The sequence below is a fragment of the Haliotis rubra genome, unplaced genomic scaffold (genome assembly GCF_003918875.1).
Source record: "Haliotis rubra isolate DU_JTF1 unplaced genomic scaffold, ASM391887v1 Scf828, whole genome shotgun sequence".
NCBI lineage: Eukaryota > Metazoa > Mollusca > Gastropoda > Lepetellida > Haliotidae > Haliotis > Haliotis rubra.
Genome location: NW_025767555.1, coordinates 217,674 through 237,410, shown reverse-complemented (window position 1 = coordinate 237,410; position 19,737 = coordinate 217,674). Strand labels below are relative to the sequence as shown.

General features: G+C 43.9%; 1 protein-coding gene across 1 annotated transcript in view; it reads left to right on the top strand.

The window, feature by feature from the left end:
* Positions 1-15,079, top strand: part of LOC124262232 (BTB/POZ domain-containing protein KCTD9-like) — a 36,756-nt gene extending 21,677 nt beyond the window's left edge. Inside the window, 7 exon segments of the mRNA XM_046696713.1 lie at positions 332-463; positions 1,221-1,288; positions 1,906-2,001; positions 10,392-10,541; positions 11,393-11,498; positions 13,538-13,671; positions 14,683-15,079. Of these exon segments, the coding sequence (XP_046552669.1) occupies positions 332-463; positions 1,221-1,288; positions 1,906-2,001; positions 10,392-10,541; positions 11,393-11,498; positions 13,538-13,671; positions 14,683-14,799 (803 nt within the window). The 3' untranslated portion in view covers positions 14,800-15,079.
* The last annotated feature ends 4,658 nt before the right edge of the window (positions 15,080-19,737 follow it).

The window sequence follows — 19,737 nt, the reverse complement described above, 5'->3', positions numbered from 1 at the left end:
ATCAGGAGAGTGGAGCACATGGCCAGAGGGTGGCGACACCTTTCCCGCCAGGGGAAACAAAGGGGAGCAACTCGTGGTGAGTACCAATTAGTGATTTTATTTTGAAGGGAGCTTCAAATAAGGAGATACAAGTGTTCCACTATGTTCGCAAGAAGAAGAAGACAAGCAAAAGAGCATGAGTCAGGATAAGTATAAAATATCAATTTTACTCTAAAAATTACATTTTTACAATTTCGTATTGCGGTTTACCATGCAGCCCTATTAACATGTAAACAACAGATCAGAATATTTTGGAAGGTCATGTTGCCAGGGTTACTTCCTGATTCTGCAGATGTGTCGTGGAGCAGCAGCTGTGATGTGACCGGCGCCTACCTCATCGACCGGAGTGCACGGTACTTCCAACCAATCCTCAACTATCTGCGCCACGGCCAGCTGATCCTGGACAAACAGGTCAACCCAGAGGGTCAGTGGACACTCATCATCATCAATGCCTCACAAGCTGTACACCTTGTTCTTCCATGTATGGTCCTCCTGTCCAGTATGTAATGTAGTAGTTGTAGGCTGTGACAGGTAACTCAAGTAAATGCAAGTACCCAGTTACTCAGGTACCCAGGTTGGATGCATCCTGAGTAGGACCTGTCTCCCACTGGACAAACTGAGCCTATGGTTAGTCATACAATAACTATAACAGTTCAAGGTTACCACCACACCACACCACACCACACCACACCACACCACACCACACCACACCACACCACACCACACCACACCACACCACACCACACCACACCACACCACACCACACCACACCACACCACACCTCACACCTCACCTCACCTCACCTCACCTCACCTCACCTCACCTCACCTCACCTATGATCGAAACTTTTATCTTTGATTATACACACATTCCATCAGACTTTTATAGTGAAACCAAGGCTTCAGTCATCTTCAGAGTATGTATGATCAGATTGTTTCATACATGCATTTAAATAGTTTTCGCCAAGTTCATGTAAAACTATCAACAATCAGACATTTTGCACCCAACTTGAGACCTACGGTGTACACCTGAACAGGGTGCTGGGACCTGGGGAGTAAATGTGGAATTGTTCCGACTCTGGAGTAGGACTGATATCTGTTTTATTAAGGATAATGCCAGGGACCCTTGACTGTTCCTGTGTCTAGAGGCTGTCTAAATTATGTCTCCATGTTGTCTTCAAGGTGTGTTGGAAGAAGCCAAGTTCTTCGGCATAGGATCTCTGATTGAAGAACTGGAAGAATTGATTGAGGTAAGGATCATATGTCAGTTCATTGTGGTGCTGGTTATCACTCACAATATGCAGATCGATAATCGGAGCTCAGTAATCAATCCATAATCAATTGTAATCATACACCCCACCACAAAACTGACTTGGGCAGTAACGGGACATAGTCATAACGCAACAGGCACCAAGAGATCGAGGATACTTCCTGTTGAGACAGTATGTTGTTTACATTGCAGAAACTGCACCAGTTGTTTATGTCTTGATTTAACAAACATAACAATAAGAAACATACCTTCTAGAGTTTAATTTGTTGTTTTATTTTTTATGAATATGGATTATTCTCCCAAGCTCATCGGTAAACAGTGACACTAGCGAAATCGATTGATTAACTGATTATTCAGTCAATCGCTCCAGCATTAGTTCATTGAGTGATAGTATCTATATTACTATATTAACTAAGTACGGTGAAATCTGGTCTTTCAAGTAAGCTGTTTTATTGGTCAAGGAGTGTTTAGAGGATGCCTAGAGTCTCAAGACAATTATTGGGGTGATATGCCTAACAATATAAGCCAGCAACATTTCGTTAGCGAATACATGTTGACCTTGACAATATATTAATAAATGACCTTGAAATGTTGCAGCGTGACCAGCCTGCAGATGACACAACACCTATCACAAGACGTGACCTTGTACTTCGTCTCCTGGCCACGCCCACTACCTTCGAACTTAGGTGCCAGGTATGTGAATAGGTGCTGGACAAACTGGCAATGTTTCAGTTGTTGAGATGTACTGGTTGTTACGAATAAATATGACTTTAATAAGGCCACATATATAGCACTGGACTCTAAGTGCATTCAGCATAATGGACATTATTACCCCAAATAACCCAAGCTGAGTGTGAGGCATTAGGAGGTGAACAGCCATATGACTTATCCCACCGGGTACCCATTTTCTGTTGGGTGACCAGAAAATATTTTGAACAAACTCACTTGCCTAAGAGGAGACCACATGGGCTTCATGTGGAGCAAGACAGAAGTCCTATTAAGGCTGTAATAAGGTGGTCTCATGGATTGGACGACAACCCGTAGTCGTCATTCAGTGCTGTCTAAAATATTTTGTGGGAAAACAGTAATATGGCACATCACTTATTTTTTCTTATCCTGACTCATGCTTATTTGCTTGTCTTCTTCTTCTGGCGAACCTAGTGGAACACTTGTATCTCCCAATTGAAGTTCCCTTCAATAAAAAAAATCACTCATTAGTACTCACCACGAGTTACCTCCCTTCTGCAAGCGCGGGAACGAGGGCGCCACCCAAGCCCATGTGCCTCACTCTCTCCTTCTTCGCCCAGTGAGCTGGACGTGAGAGCGCCTGTGTCTCCCAACACACTATATCCTTTATTTATATTTAGTTAGTTCCTCTTATACGTTAGTATAGAGGTAGTACTAGTATAATTATTCAATTTGCATTGATTATTGATTGTGTTTCTGCTGTTTATTCAGCTTAGCCGTGATTGTTCAGTAGGCTACATTAATGAAAATTTGCACAGATTGTAAACTTCGTTATTCTGATACCGATCCACATTTAAAATGCCCTAGTTGCATTACTCCATGTTCCTTTGATTCTCGTTGTAAATTGTGTATCAATTTACCAATCTCTACCTTTGACAAATATTTATGTTCCGTTTATAGGCGGAAGGCAGATAAATCTAAGTAAACAGATTTCAAACATGGCTAATAGATCGCAAATTAATGTTCCTTGTCAACTGTTGATTGAGGACCGCCACCGGCTGGTGGCATGCCTGAGTTTCCCTCGGCGGATAAGCGTGGGGCCTTGATCCGCTATGTCCAAAGCGACCTGCATCTCAAGAGCTGCCGTCTTCTCAGTCCAAGTCGAGGGAAACCAGCCGTATCATCTCGTACACTGTACACACCAAGATCTACACCTTCATCTAAAGGGAAGTCAACAAAATCTAATAATTTTGCCTCTGATATCTTACCAGTTACAGAATTAGCATTATATGATGATGATATGCCAATTATCATTCAGAAGTTAGTCACAAGAAGCGGCCCGTTTCTGCGACTGTCACCTCAAGCGCAGATGAACACACAACCCGGACATGCCGACACTATCACCAGAAATTTTATCTGAGGGTCCGTCACCTCTGCAGAGAGACATCCCTCATCAAAGCAGACCGCTTCAGGCGACTTGATCAACCAGATAATCAGGGTGATGGAAGATGCGCTCACGGCTTACAGAGGCCTCAGAGCCCACGGGCCTCAGAGCCCACCCCATATTAAGTCATACAGGGCCTCAGAGCCCGCCTTGGCTTCAGCGTGGGCCTCTGAGCCCATAGGCAGCGCCTCGAAGGGCAACCCTGCCGGGTGAGCTCTTTGCATAAGGTATCCCAGGCGCCTCGGCGAAGAGCTAGAGCCTCACCTTTTGCAAGAGGCTTCGCGGAGAGAAGGCGCTTAGCCGAGCAGCACCTTGTCATGCACGAAGAGGCGTTAGCAAAAGCAAGCTCATATGTCGGATCGGGACACTGACTCCAGACATTAGCGTGGGGCCGAAGGCTAAGTGGTTCTACATCGCCTAGAAGGCGTTGGCGTAGCCCTCAGCGTTCGAGAAGTCCAGAAGCGTCTGCGAAGCCATCACCGTTCCGCGAAGCCCACAGTCTCCATGAAGGATGTCTTCTCCAAGGTCTACATACACTAGCCACTTTCGTCAGTCCGTTCTCCTCAGTCCTCACATAGATCTTCTTACAGATCGAGGACTCCGACATCTGACCATCGTCAGAGGAGGGCGATGGTATCATTTTCTCAGAGGCTGAGATAAGGTATTGGATGGTAAGCGAATTACAACTGGCCTCCCCTCTAAGAGCGAGGATGCAGCCCAAACTTACCTGATGAAAGATGATGATGTAGATCATATCACCGTGCCTCCTATGGATCCTATAAGCCGTTCCTGCTAAACTGGATACAGCCTACTCCAAATCTACTAAAACCCATCCTACCCATTTACCGTTCTTCAATGCCAAGAGTTTTTATGGACATAATATGGAGCCCTTTTTCAAGACTCAGGAGATTGATGAAAACTTTAAACTTATCAGTGATTCCAAGTCCAGAAGTTATAGGGTGAGCGATCACAAGATGGCCCAGTTAGATACCATTTCAGAAGGATGTTCTTGGGACTTAATAGATCTAGGACTATTAGCGAGACTCTCATCACTAAGTTCAAGAACTCTCACGGATGAGGAGGACAGGATGATCTATTCAGCTCTACTTATGCAGAGAAAGATCAACAATTCCTTACAGACCATCTTTCAGCACTTACTGAAACTACTACCATGACACGTCGGCAAAGGATTACTAGCCTCCTGCTCTTGGAATAAACAATTCACAGAGCCCCTGTACACAGCTCCATGGTCTTCACCTTTACTGTTTGGTGGCAACATTAACAAGGTTTCCAAGGAAGTATCTAAAGATTCTAGAGAAGTACTCATGATTAGATCGATGGATCGTTAGCGAGCGTCTTTAAACAATCAGCACAGAGGTACTTTCGGGTAAGTCTAAGTTTTCAGGGCTACAGAGAGCACGGGATAAGAAATTAGCGGCCACTAATAATCCCAAGGATTCTTTTAGGTAAGCCCGTACAACAAGTTCAGAGGAGGATCAGCTAGAGGCAGATCATCCAGAGGTGCCCGATGGATTTAAGCGATGAAAGTCAGGTTGGAGCGACTGGAGTCTTCCACCCCAGTCGTCCCAGTACAACCTTCTCAAGTGGGTGGGCGTCTACAACTACACTGGGAAAACTGGGGAATACTTCAAGATCCGTTATGTATCCAACATCCTTCAATGCGGATATCGTCTACAACTCAAGGCCAAGCCACCGTTAACAGTCAACCCACCAGGGTTCAAGCGTTCATCTGGCACAACTACCGATGTTAAGAGAAACAGTTCAGTCTCTACTAAACAAACAGGCCTTAGAAGTTCTCGATCAGCGAAACATCATACCAGGTTTCTACTCCCCAGTTTTCCTAGTGCGAAAAAGAATTCCAAAGAAGTATCGTCTCATTTACAACATGAGCACATTCAACAGAGAATTTCTATGCAAACCACCAGCGTTTAGCATGATACATTTACCTCAACTCCGTCATCTGATTAGTCCACTAGATTACATGGTAAGTATAGATCTGCAGGGCGCATACCTACACATTCGATTCATCCCAGTTCAAGGAAATATCTGAGGTTTATGCTAGGCGGCATACACTACCAATGGAAAGTACTTCCCTTGAGATCACTTGACCCCATGGGTATTCACAAGAGTAACCAAGCCTATTGTCTCATACCTACATCGTCAAGGACTGCGGAATGCATTTTACCTAGGCGACGGTATACAGGTGGATCTAGATCCACAGCGTCTCAGACTACAGCTGAACTTTACAATCAAGCTACTAGCGCCCAGTTAGGCTGGTTAATAAATCTACTCAAGTCGGACCTAGAGCCCGCGCCAGGATCTGCAGTTTCTAGGTATCACGATTCCTTACAGCTCAGAATCGTATGGTAGTCCCGAGGACAGATGGATCAAGATACAACAACTGATCCCCCAAGCCCTACTCTCTCCGTTACCACTACGACAGTGGCAGAGTCTACTGGGACTACTCACATCAGCTCAAGACTTGACACTCAGAGGCAAGCTTCAATTGCGTCCATTACAAGTCCTCATCAATGCCCATCTCGAGGACCCTCTACCGTTCAGTCTACCAGATTACGTCAAACCACATCTACTCTGGTGGACCAAGAGATTGAATGTTTGCGCAGGCGTCTCCTTAGTAGAGCCGGAATCGAAAACACATCTCTACGTGGACGCGTCACTAAAAGGTTGGGGAGCCCACCTTACCGGCAGGACAGCGTCAGGCCTATGGAGCATTCAAGAGAGCTTATGTCACATAAATCTGCTAGAGATGCAAGCAGTCATAAACGCCATAGGTCACTGGAGCAACCTGTTACAGAACGCTCAGTTAATGATTCACACAGACAACTCAACAGTGGCGTTTTATGTGAACAAACAAGGGTCAACAAGATCACTGAATCTACTCACTTTCGATGTTTCAGACTGTTGAATTAGTCGACAGTCTAAACATACGTATCAAAAGCCTGCCACATTCCAGGAGCAAAGAATGTGTTAGCAGGCGGCTCTCTCTCGGCCGCACCAACCGTCGCCGACAGAATGGATGCTCCACACAGAGATATTCAATCAGATAATCATGGAAATAGGATCTCCTCTGATAGACCTATTTGCCACCCGATTCAACAATCAACTGACAACCCATTATCGCCAGTGCCAGATCCATTAGCCTGGGCAGCGGGCGCACTAAGCATATCGTGGGAGGGACTAAGCAGCGTCGCGGCTTTCCGCCTCCTGCGTTAATCCCACAAGTCTTGCTAAAATCAGTCAAGCGAAGAGCCTCGATCTCATTTTGGTCTCGCTTTACTGGCCAGCGAGCGTGGTTTCCAGACCTCATACTAGGAATCGGAAAACCAGTACTTCAGCTCCCACTACGCTCCAATCTACTGATACATCCGCGCACCAAACAAGTGCACAAAACACCAGAAGCATTCCGACTTCCGCGTGTGGATTGTATCAAGGCATGTTTGAATAAGAGGGTTATTCCACCAGGCGGCGAAGTCAGCTTGCACTCGTAAACTCTACTGCGTAACTTGTGCGATGACAAATGGCTCAGATTTGTCAATTATGCTGCTAAGAAAGGATTTTCAGCCAGATTTGCTACACATCCTCAAGTGGCAGATTTCTTATGTTTCCTCGTCAAACTAAGAATCTAAAAGGATCTACACTGTCCACTTATCTTGCAGCCATAAGTTCAGTCATAACTATGAGAGCGGGCGTCAAATTGACTAAAACACGGAGTTACTCGCTTTTGTTACGTGCCTTTCGATTGGAAGACCAGAAGCGGAAGTTTCAAGCCCAGCCTGGGATCTAAATGTTGTACTTCAACACCTCACAAGTGAGGCTTACGAACCATTGTTATCTCGTCATTTCAATCATTGACCCACAAAACCTTATTCCTGCTAGCGTTAGCTACTGCGCCAGGATGTCTGAAATTCAGCTTTGGATTCACGAGAACACGATTTGATGATATTCATAACATGGCTCATCTGGGACTTAAGCTGGGATTTTATGGCGAAAAATCAACTACCAGGTCAACCAGACAGGTTGTTCCATGTCCCAGCTCTCTCATCCATACTTGGACCGCAGGATACGATGGACTTATCACTTTGCCCTGTACGTGCACTGAAAATATATCTCCAAAGATCCAAGCAAAGTAGAGGGAAATTCAAAGATTGTTTATCCCTATATCTACCGCCTCACAGACAGAAGTGTCGCGCACTACCATTTCTATTTGGATCAGAACTGTCATACTAAGAGCCTACAAGGCAGCTGGACTGGACCCTCCAAGTGCTGCTAATCCTCACGAAATTAGAGCACTAGCTTCAACTTTGGCTTTACATGGAAATTGCTCATTGAATACCATTATGGAGGGATGTTTTTGGAGATCCGATATGGTGTTTGCCAACCACTATCTGAGAGATATCACCACCAAGGACGTCTCAGGTATCCACCATTTCGGTCCCATGGTCCTTGCTCAACAGTTGACAGTTCCACGGAGAAGATAAGTCTATCTTGTTGATTTTATACTTATCTGATAACAGTACTAATAGCTACATGCTATCTATATATATTTGCTTAAGTTAAAATATTATCTTAAGCTCAGTACTATGATTCTATATCATAATATATATATACCTACAACTCTTACGAGTTTCTACTATTATATATATGTTCAGCTTAAGTTTCTATCCTTAAGCTCGGTCATATGTTCATTTCATAACATGTATTAGTATCAAACTCTCAGTAGTTGGTTACTATTATACAGCTTAAGTTATCATTATATCTTAAGCACAATTATGTTATAGCTTATATATATCCATATTGTAAGCTTACTACTTTGGTTCTTATAAAAGTATTCATTATAAACTATCAACAGTTTATACTATCACATTAATGGCTTTAGCTTAATTAATGTTCTATATACTTTTATTATATTCAGTAAATTGTAATAACCTTCTTTTAAAGGCAGCTGTTAAATTAACAGCAGGAATTCAGTTCAGTGCCTTCATGAAGTTCCCATAGGGTTTTACAATCATCTCAGTTCAAATCACTAATTAGTAAAATCCAAAGTATATATAATCCCACCTCCTAATCCGTAGGATTCTACAAACAAATAAGCATGAGTCAGGATAAGAAAAATATGAAATTTTTAGAGTAAAATTAATATTTTTATACTTATCCTGACTCATGAGGTAAGCCCTCCCGTCCTCCCCACTTAACACTTTGGATTTCTCGGGAAAAATAAAGTGTTGGGCTCAAAACAAAAAAGGAGAGAGTGAGGCACATGGGCTTGGGTGGCGCCCTCGTTCCACGCTTGCAGAAGGGAGGTAACTCGTGGTGAGTACTAATGAGTGATTTTTTATTGAAGGGAACTTCAATTGGGAGATACAAGTGTTCCACTAGGTTCGCCAGAAGAAGAAGACAAGCAAATAAGCATGAGTCAGGATAAGTATAAAAATATTAATTTTACTCTAAAAATTTCATTTTACACTTGGTAATAGTTGGAACAGATCACATTTTGTCAGGTCCAGACTTGTTATATCAGGACACTTGGTAATAGTTGGAACAGATCACATGTCTTTGTCAGGTCCAGACTTGTTATATCAGGACACTTGGTAATAGTTGGAACAGATCACGCTTTTGTCAGGTCCAGACTTGTTATATCAGGACACTTGGTAATAGTTGGAACAGATCACGCTTTTGTCAGGTCCAGACTTGTTATATCAGGACACTTGGTAATAGTTGGAACAGATCACATTTTGTCAGGTCCAGACTTGTTATATCAGGACACTTGGTAATAGTTGGAACAGATCACGTTTTGTCAGGTCCAGACTTGTTATATCAGGACACTTGGTAATAGTTGGAACAGATCACATTTTGTCAGGTCCAGACTTGTTATATCAGGACACTTGGTAATAGTTGGAACAGATCACGTTTTGTCAGGTCCAGACTTGTTATATCAGGACACTTAGTAATAGTTGGAACAGATCACGTTTTGTCAGGTCCAGACTTGTTATATCAGGACACTTAGTAATAGTTGGAACAGATCACGTTTTGTCAGGTCCAGACTTGTTATATCAGGACACTTGGTAATAGTTGGAACAGATCACGTTTTGTCAGGTCCAGACTTGTTATATCAGGACACTTGGTAATAGTTGGAACAGATCACATTTTGTCAGGTCCAGACTTGTTATATCAGGACACTTGGTAATAGTTGGAACAGATCACATTTTGTCAGGTCCAGACTTGTTATATCAGGACACTTGGTAATAGTTGGAACAGATCACATTTTGTCAGGTCCAGACTTGTTATATCAGGACACTTGGTAATAGTTGGAACAGATCACGTTTTGTCAGGTCCAGACTTGTTATATCAGGACACTTAGTAATAGTTGGAACGGATCACGTTTTGTCAGGTCCAGACTTGTTATATCAGGACACTTGGTAATAGTTGGAACAGATCACGTTTTGTCAGGTCCAGACTTGTTATATCAGGACACTTGGTAATAGTTGGAACAGATCACATTTTGTCAGGTCCAGACTTGTTATATCAGGACACTTGGTAATAGTTGGAACAGATCACATTTTGTCAGGTCCGACTTGTTATATCAGGACACTTGGTAATAGTTGGAACAGATCACATTTTGTCAGGTCCAGACTTGTTATATCAGGACACTTGGTAATAGTTGGAACAGATCACATTTTGTCAGGTCCAGACTTGTTATATCAGGACACTTGGTAATAGTTGGAACAGATCACATTTTGTCAGGTCCAGACTTGTTATATCAGGACACTTGGTAATAGTTGGAACAGATCACATTTTGTCAGGTCCAGACTTGTTATATCAGGACACTTGGTAATAGTTGGCACAGCTGGAATGTTGCTGAGTGCAGCAGAAAACAACATTCAGTCTCAGTAATTTTCCTATTGTTTTTCAGGGTATGAATTTCTCAGGGGCTAACCTGTCCAAGCTTGACCTACGCCTGATCAACTTTAAATATGCAGTATTCAAGAATGCAGATCTTTCAGGGGCCAACCTCACCAACTGTAACTTTGAGAGAGCTGATCTCACCAGGGCAAAGTTTGATGTGAGTGACCAACAACATGGAGACAAACCATGACGATGTACATGTATAATATATGATTGTATTTAGAATGTTACCACTGATACTGTGGGAATGTTCCACTGATACTGTAGGGGTGTTGGGATTGTTCCACTGATACTGTAGGGGTGTTGGGATTGTTCCACTGATACTGTGGGGGTGTGTGTGTTGGGATTGTTCCACTGATACTGTGGGGGTGTTGGGAATGTTCCACTGATACTGTAGGGTGTTGGGATTGTTCCACTGATACTGTAGGGGTGTTGGAAATGTTCCACTGATGTGATAGGGGTCTTGTGAATGTTCCGCTGAAAGTAAGGGTCTTGGTGATTATTCCACTGATACTGCAGAGGTGTTGGAAATGTTCCACTGATACTGTAGGGTTTTGGGAATGTTCCACTGATGCTGTAGGGGTATTGGGAATAATCCACTGATGCTATAGGGGTATTGGGAGTGTTCCACTTAAACTATTGGGAATGTTCCACTGATACTCTTGGGAATGTTCCACTGATACTGTAGGGGTGTTGGAATTGTTCCAGTGATACTGTATGGGTGTTGGGAATGTTCCACTGATACTCTTGGGAATGTTCCACTGATACTGTAGGGGTGTTGGAAATGTTCCACTGACACTGTAGGGGTGATAGGATTGTTCCACTGGTAATGTAGGTGTGTTGGGAGTGTTCCACTGATAATGTATGGATGTAGGATGTGTTCCCCTTATACTGTAGGGGTGCCGGGATTAATCCACTGATAATGTAGGGGTGTTGGGAATGTTTCAACTGACAATGCACTCTGAAAGCCAGTGTGTTGGTCCTTCATCATCTACCCTTGTGTTCCAGTCTGCCAATTTGCTGGGGGTGAAGATGCTTTGTGCCAACCTAGAGGGCGCTTCACTCAAGGGATGTAACTTCGAGGACCCTGCTGGTAGCAGGGCCAACATGGAAGGTGGGTCAAGACTCCTGTACTGTTTCAGCATCAGTTACATCGAAATGCATGCACAAGAAACTCTTACTGTTCAATAACAAATATGGCAATGTGACTAGATTTTAGATTACTTAATGCATCGTTTATCAGAAAGATTGAAAACTGCAAAACTTACAAATGCATGAAACAACACAATGCAACCCATCCCAGGTGATCTGAGGTATTATACATCCATTCTGTTATGATAAATACGATAGACCCAAGTCCTGCCATAGCCGTGTTTTTGGTCTGACTCTGAACATGAAACTTTCTGCAGGGTAACTAACACTTCAAATGGAGATTGTAGAGATAGGGTCCAGGGAATTTATCACATGAGAATGAAGAGAGATTAACTTGACAATTTAGAGTGTACCAAACCCGGCCATTTTCAGTTGGTAACAAGGCTTTCCTGACAAAGGAGACAAGAATGGTGCAGACAATACAATGTTGCCTTGTAACTATCTGTGTGAAGCCCATTTCTGGTGTCCCCCGCCGTGATGTTGCTGGAATATTGCTAAAAGCGGCGTAAAACCAAACTCAGTCAGTCAGTCAGTGTAACTATCTGTATGACTAGTCGTATAGTGGCTTGTCAATATTACACAAGTTCTGTATAAACTGCCTTCCTACCCATGAATACATTGTGTGCACACCTCCACTGTATGGTGACTTTGTGGAACAGATTCCTGAAGTGTTGTCAGAAGTACAAGTACGCTTGAATTTTTGTAAATACAGTAGAACACGGATATAACGAACTCCAAGGGACCAAGAAATTTAGTTCACTATATCCGTTGTTCGTTATTCACATTTGACCGCCATCTTGGATTGTAGAGATGTAGACATTCGCAGACATTACCTATATCATGTTGATAAATATGAAGTTTATTTTTATAGTCTGCTATAAGGATCGTGATTGGTCAAAATCAGACACGTGACCTTAGGCAGCCAATCATACTACGGCAATGGATACCGTCCTCGTCAACGAAAACTTTCGTTTTTCATAACGTTGTGGCCGATTATTCGGCCTGCGGTGTTGAATGGGTTAAACACGATATGTTTGTTTTGTTAATTAATTAATGACCATCAAACAATGTTGATTCACCACCAACAAGATTGATGTATACTGTACCGCTAAGTGGCTGAGCTGACACTGAGTGAGTTCGCTAATCACGTCGTTAATCTGGTGTTGGGGATAGTAAATCAGTTCGCTATAGCCGTTAATTCGCTACTCACGAGTTCGTTATTCGCGTATAATTTTAATGATATTATAAAGGACTGTTGACGGGACTTTTATATTTGTTCGCTATATCCGTTTGTACGCTATATCCATGTTCGCTATAACCATGTTCTACTGTACTCAATAGATGTTATCTTAAAAGCTTACACACAAAAATAGATAAAATAACTGAGGTATGTTGAGAGGTTCTATTTCAGCACATGAACTTGGCAATCAAACATAAATAACAAACATGTAAACCAACATTTGAACTTTATTATATTTTAACAGTAAATGGGAAATGGCAAAATACCCAATTGAGTTTGAGTGAGGTGGGTACAATATATTTGGTTACTCAAAGAAAAATTAGGAGACCCAAATGAGATGAACACAAGCGAGTACATAACTCAATGACCCAACTCAATGACCCAAAAAGTTATCTGTAGCTCTGATTGTACTGTTTGGTTTTGGTCAGTCAGTGAAATTAGGCAGGTTTACTCACAGTAATGAAATGAGCCCAGTTCTGTTGGTGAGCTGGGGACCAAACAGTCAGAAAGTCAGTGGCTCATGATCCATGAAAAATACTGCTGATGATATCAGATATCATTGGTCTGAAAATTCGGTACTTTCCGTCTGACTGAAACCAGACTGGTGCTTTAGTTGTTGGTTTAAAATTACTTCACCACCTAGCGTCCATGTTAATGAATGACCCACATACAACCTTTTCAAGAACTGGGGACCATTTGCGTTCTGCTGAGCGTTCTGCTGGTTGTGGTGTGTGCATTGACCCGGCGTTCACTTGTTGCAGGAGCCCTGATGAAGAACGTCAACCTAGAGGGCAGCCACATGGCGGGGGTTAATCTGAGAGTAGCAACGTTGAAAAATGCCAACCTCCAAAACTGTGCTTTGAGAGGTGCCGACTTAGCTGGCGCAGACCTCGAGGTGAGTTTGGGAAAAAGTGTGTGATGTGCTGACCTCGAGGCAAGTTTGGGTGAATGTCATCCGGATGGATTGTGGTATATGTCCTTGTGATGGGCAGATCTTGGGGGGAGTTTAGGTATATCTGCTTGTGATAGGCAGATCTTGGGGGGGTATATGTCCTTGTGAAGGGCAGATCTTTGGGGGAGTTTGGGTATATGTCCTTGTGATGGGCAGATCTTGAGGGGGGTAGGTATATGTCCTTGTGAAGGGCAGATTTTGTGGGGAGTTTGGGTATATGTCATTGTGATGGGCAGATTTTGGGGAGTTTGGGTATATGTCCTTGTGATGGGCAGATCTTGGGGGAGTTTGGGTATATGTCCCTTGTGAAGGGCAGATCTTGGGGAGTTTGGGTAGATGTCCTTGTGATGGGCAGATCTTGGGGGGAGTTTGGGTATATGTCCTTGTGAAGGGCAGATCTTGGGGGGAGTTTGGGTATATGTCCTTGTGATGGGCAGATCTTGGGGGCAGTTTGGGTATATGTCCTTGTGATGGGCAGATCTTGGGGGGAGTTTGGGTATATGTCCTTGTGAATGGCAGATCGTGGGATATATTGAATACTATATGATGTATGAAGGTTTGACTTGCATGACTGACCATAACTGCCAAGGCACAGGATTCAAATGTAGATTTCCCTGTGGGTATATATCGTTAAATTCTCATAGCTTGTAAGATATACTGTGTTTCACTCTCTCACTCCTCCAATATTCAGCTGACAAAAAGTCAAGAGTTGTCTGCCCCAACTGCCAGAATATATTCTCAGTTAGTCTCTTATGACAGGCATGGGTTACTGAAGATCAATTCTAACCCAGATCTTCACTGGTTCCAACAATGTATGCCGACCATAAGGGTGAACTGATGTATTGTAATGCTAGGTGCTGAGATCTGGTTGAGTGTATGTCATGACGTTAGACAAGAAATAAACCAGTGGAATATGGAATTGCTGGTCAGTGGCTGATGTTTCCTCTGCTTCAGAATTGTGATCTCTCAGGCTGCGACTTGCAGGAAGCAAACCTGCGTGGGGCCAACCTCAAGGGAGCAGCTTTTGAGTTGATGGTGAACCCACTGCACATGGCCCAGGCTGTCAGGTGACACAGGGATGCCAGGCAGCAAGAACAGTGATGGCTTCATGTACACACAGTCCAGGGTTCAGTCCAACACAGCAGGCTAGCACGGCAGGCTAGCACAGCAGGCTAGCACAGCAGACTAGTACAACAGGCAAGCAAAGCATGCCAGCACAACAGGCAACACAGCAGGCCATAATCAGACAGTTTCATCAAACTCAAAGCTTAATATTTTTTATATTTGTATACTAATCCTGCACTACTTACTTCCTGCACTTATTGCTTATGGCTCGAAAAGCGTGGCTTGCCAGACGATGTTAAAAGACGTAGAACTGCAATCACTTCCTGGTCTCGGCTGCTACTCGTCTGCGCATGCGTCAGCCACCTAAGATTATTGCTTTTCACACGCCTCGCTAGACGTGTGGGTTGCCAGCTGTTTATTGTATCCTACGGGATTTTTGTGTGTGGTTAATAAACTGACTTTGTGTGTATTATTATTTTTTTCTTCTACGGGAAGTGTTTCTAGGAAGCGCTTGGGGCAACAGAGACGGAAGAATATGTCTTCTACTATGACGCCAGTCTTGACAACCTCTACATCTACATCCAGTGTTGCAGCGTCCACTGTTTCTCCGAGTGCGTCTGTCACCAGCATACAGATGATGACCTCGCCTCTTATGTCACCGTGTGTTACAGCGTTTGGCGCTTCGTCGTTCAGACCTTCGGTGCTTGGTGCTCCCTCGCCCCCTACGCTGTTGCCGATGTCACCACAACGACCGATGGGTCAACAGTTTGCGCCGTGTCAGGCGCCCCAGGCTCCTGTGTCGCAGTCCTTTCCAGTGTTCCCGGGGCAGGCGCCTTATGCGTATCAACCATCTACAGGGTTTCCAATACCTCAGGCGTCTATGATGCAGATGTCATGCGGCCACCAGCAGTTCGATTTGTCTACGCTCAGCACTCTCTTGACTTTATTATCAGGTCAAGCCGGTTACTCAGCGCCTATGCCGTTTATGCCACCAGCAACATCGGCGCCTCTCCCTCCTACAACATGGGGATGTCTCTCAACCCAACTATTAAAGCGCCTAGAGTCCGGCGTGATGACTATCCTCTTCATGGCTTGGACTTTGCCCAGACAGTCACTAAGGTGGATGTGGAGATAAACGTGTGACAGGCTGTTCCTCTGTCTCCTCCTATAAAGTTCAGGATACAAGGGTAGCTGCTTTGGACTTAGAACTTAAGTGTATGCTCCGCCCTATATCGGCATTGGCGTCAGTGACTGATGCAATTACTCAGGATCTTAAGGAAGTAAATCCTGATCGACTGGATCATCTCCCAACTATGATGCTGTGGCAGAGCAAGGTGCTCACTGACCTGCATGAGCACCTTCGGTCAGCGCTTGCCAACGCATGCTTCATTCGTCGGCAAGGCTTCCTCTCTTTTTCTTCATGGGATTTGGAGTTTCAACGGAAACTATTCCACCAACCCTGGTCGTTGTCGACACTGTTTAACTACGCCATTCATGACATTTATCGGGAGGTGTGTGAATTTGCCAAAGGGGAGACTGCTTTCAAAGCTTTTCAAAAGGGACAACGTCCTTCCTCCATGCCCTCCAACACCTACCAGCCTCGACGACCGTCTGTTCGGCGTGCCAGAAATCCAGCGCCGTCTCGTGGCAGGGGATGTGGTGCCAAGCCTAGATCAGAAAGGAGAGGATATCAACGTCGCCGTGCTCCGCCCAGAGGCGACGGGCGGAGGGGCAAGTGAAGTGAGGGACATGCACGACTGGACACTCCCACCTCCAGTCGTCCCAGTTTATCCTACACCGGCAGGTGGGAGAATAGGGATCTTTTGGGAAAATTGGTCCATCCTAGAGGATCCATATGTCACCGATATATTGAGGCAGGGGTTTCGGCTCCCCCTCCTCTCCGATCCACCTCTGATGCTGTTCCCGCTCCGGCACAATCACTCTCAGGTTCAACACGACCTTCTAGCGGAGAACATAGCGATTCTGTTGGAGAAAAGAGCCGTCGAATTACTCCTGCATCCCGTTACAACACCAGGGTTTCATTCTCCAAAATTCTTAGTGCCGAAGAAAGGGTCCACGAAAATGAGGATGATTCACAATCTGTCCTATTTCAAAGAGACTTTCCTGGAACGTCCTCAGCACTTCTGAATGACGTCCCTCGAATACCTCAAATCTATGGTATGCGTCAACGACTTCCTCATCAGCTTGGACCTGCAGGCTTTATTTTCAGCAATCAACATTTCCAATGGGCTGTCCTCCCATTTGGAATTTCAACGGCCTCGTGGTTGTTCACGGGTATCACAACTCCTATTTCCCGGTATCTTCATTTGAGGGGCGTCAATTTCGACCCGTACCTGGACGATTGCCTTATGCACCTGTTAGACCGTCTGCTTCTTATAGTAGCAGCCAAGACCGGGAAGTGATTGCAGTTCTACATCTTTTAACATTGTCTGGCAAGTCACGCTTTTCGAGCAGTAAGCAATAAGTGCAGGAAGTAAGTAGTGGAGGATAAGTATACAAATATAAAAAATATTTAGATTTTACTAAAATTAACACTTCAGATTCATCCCAAAATTATATAACTTTATTGATTTAATCACAAGACTTGACCAGTTAGATGACATTTTTAAATATTTTTTCCCACCAAAAGTCAATTGAAACAATTTTAGATAAACAAAAGTGATAGATTAAGTAATATAAGAATTGACATCAATATGTTTTGCATTGATGGATGTGTAGGCATAAAACATAGTTAATATTTTGAATTAACAAAAGTGTTTATAATTATTATTTTTTCTTATCCTGACTCCTGATCTTTTGATTATCTCCCTTTCCCTTGCGAATGGTAGTGGAACACTTGAATCCCTTGAAGTTCCCGACGCGGACGTAAAAATACACCCACCCACGAGTTACCTCCCTTTTCCCCCGTAAACAGTCATCTGACCAGCCTTACTTGTCACTCTCTCCCTTTACGCCCAAGTGGATGGTTGGGCGAGCACTGGAGTCCCGTATACGGCATTATATCCTTTTCATTATGTCCTATTCTTCAAAATTACGCTGTGTGTGGATTTGGCAATAACTACTTTGTATTATATGTAAAGATTTTGTAAAAACTATTTGTATTTGTGTAATAATTTCATCGTTATGTAACTTTGTTTACATTTCATGAAATCTTGCAGTAATTGCAGGCACAGGTTATCCGTGGCTGATCCTCACCCCCAATGCCCTTCGTGCATAAAACCATGTTCTTCCAGCTTGCGCTGTACTTATTGTGTTGATTTATCAAATCTACAATTTAATCAATATTAGTCTTATATCTATAGATGTGCCATGGATCTGGTGAGGAAGTCATCTCAAGACCCGGCTGATAAAACAGGAGATCAGCCTGCAAACCGTATGTTGCTTGCTACTGCTGAAGTTCAGAATACTGGTGCTTTGTTGAGTACGTTGCCGGGGCAGTCTGCTGGTACGGGGGCTAAGAAGAGATCGGCTACAACGCTGTTGACTCCGACTCAAGCTAAGAAAAAGACATCATCCTCTTCTACATCGCAGAAGAAAGTATCTGTTACCAGATCGGAGGGTAAATCTACGCGGGCTAGTAAGTTAACGCATCAGAAATCCTTCAACGAAGAGATATTACCTCCACATGAAGTAGACCATTGATCCCCCATTACTTCCACCCGAAGTACCTACGAGATCAGTGACTCAATCGACTTCTACAGCTATTAGATCGTCTCCTGCAATGGTCACAGCAGGCCAGCTGTTTGACGAACTACCACCAACTTCTCAACAGAGTGAAGTCGAGGCACACAACTCATCAGCGTTCACAAACGCTTCTTCTACACCGCAGCAGCTTCAATCAACGCAGAACTTGATCCGGGTCTAATTATGAGAAAATTCACCAACCAGATGATGGCCATGATGGAAAGTAGGTTGAGGAAGAAGCGAAGGCTCGGTGAAGCCTCTCATCTACTGACATCGTGCGCAAACCTACGGACCTGCGCGAACCTACGCCTCATAGAACTACGTCTCAAGACTACGTTGGCGAACGTACACCTTTGCAAAGGTCTATACAGTCTGACGACTCTGTCATCTTGGAGGAGGATAGAAGACATGAGATGCTTACTCACCGTTCTACATCTTTGAACCCTCAACGTTCGAGAACATCGAAGGATCCATCTCCTACACCTAGCCGTTCTAGATCGAGATTTCATATCTCTCACAGATGTTCGCGAAGTCACTCATCAGTTCGCGAAGAGTAGGCTCACGTCACAGAGGTTCGCGAAGAGATGAATCCACAGATAGAGGTTCGAGAAGAGAGGACTCTCAAGATAGACGTTCGCGAAGGGAGGAATCTTCAGTTTGCGAAAGGATGATGGAGGTTTGTGAAGGGATACAGGTTCGCAGAAGGATGATTCGCGGAGACATAGCTCTACCGATCAGGAGATAACTGATGAATAACCAGACTTCGTCTTCCCGACTCAGAGGTTACAGATTGGATAGCCAATGGTTTGAACTTGGAGTCTCCTAAGGATATAGATGAAGTCTACACTTATAAGATGCGTAATGACGACTTTGACTCGGTGATTATTCCTCCGATTGAACCTATATCCAAGGTACCTTCTAACCTACGAACAGCTTTGAGAAAGCTGCAGACTTCTACAAGGTTCGAGAACTCTCAGATCTACAGGAAGATAACAGCAACGCAGACATCTACAGGGTTCGCGAACCCTAGGGTTAACAAACCCTTACATCAACAGGCAGGATGTTGACGTCGACTCAACTAAAAGATCTACAACATGTGCGATCTCTACAGTTTACAGCCTGCACAACTCTACAACCTGCACAAACCTTATTCCTGTATAGGTTCAGTTTTGGACAACAATCTACTTGATGAAAGGAATCTCTTCATCTATACGGATGCTGAGGTCTTATACCGGGTAG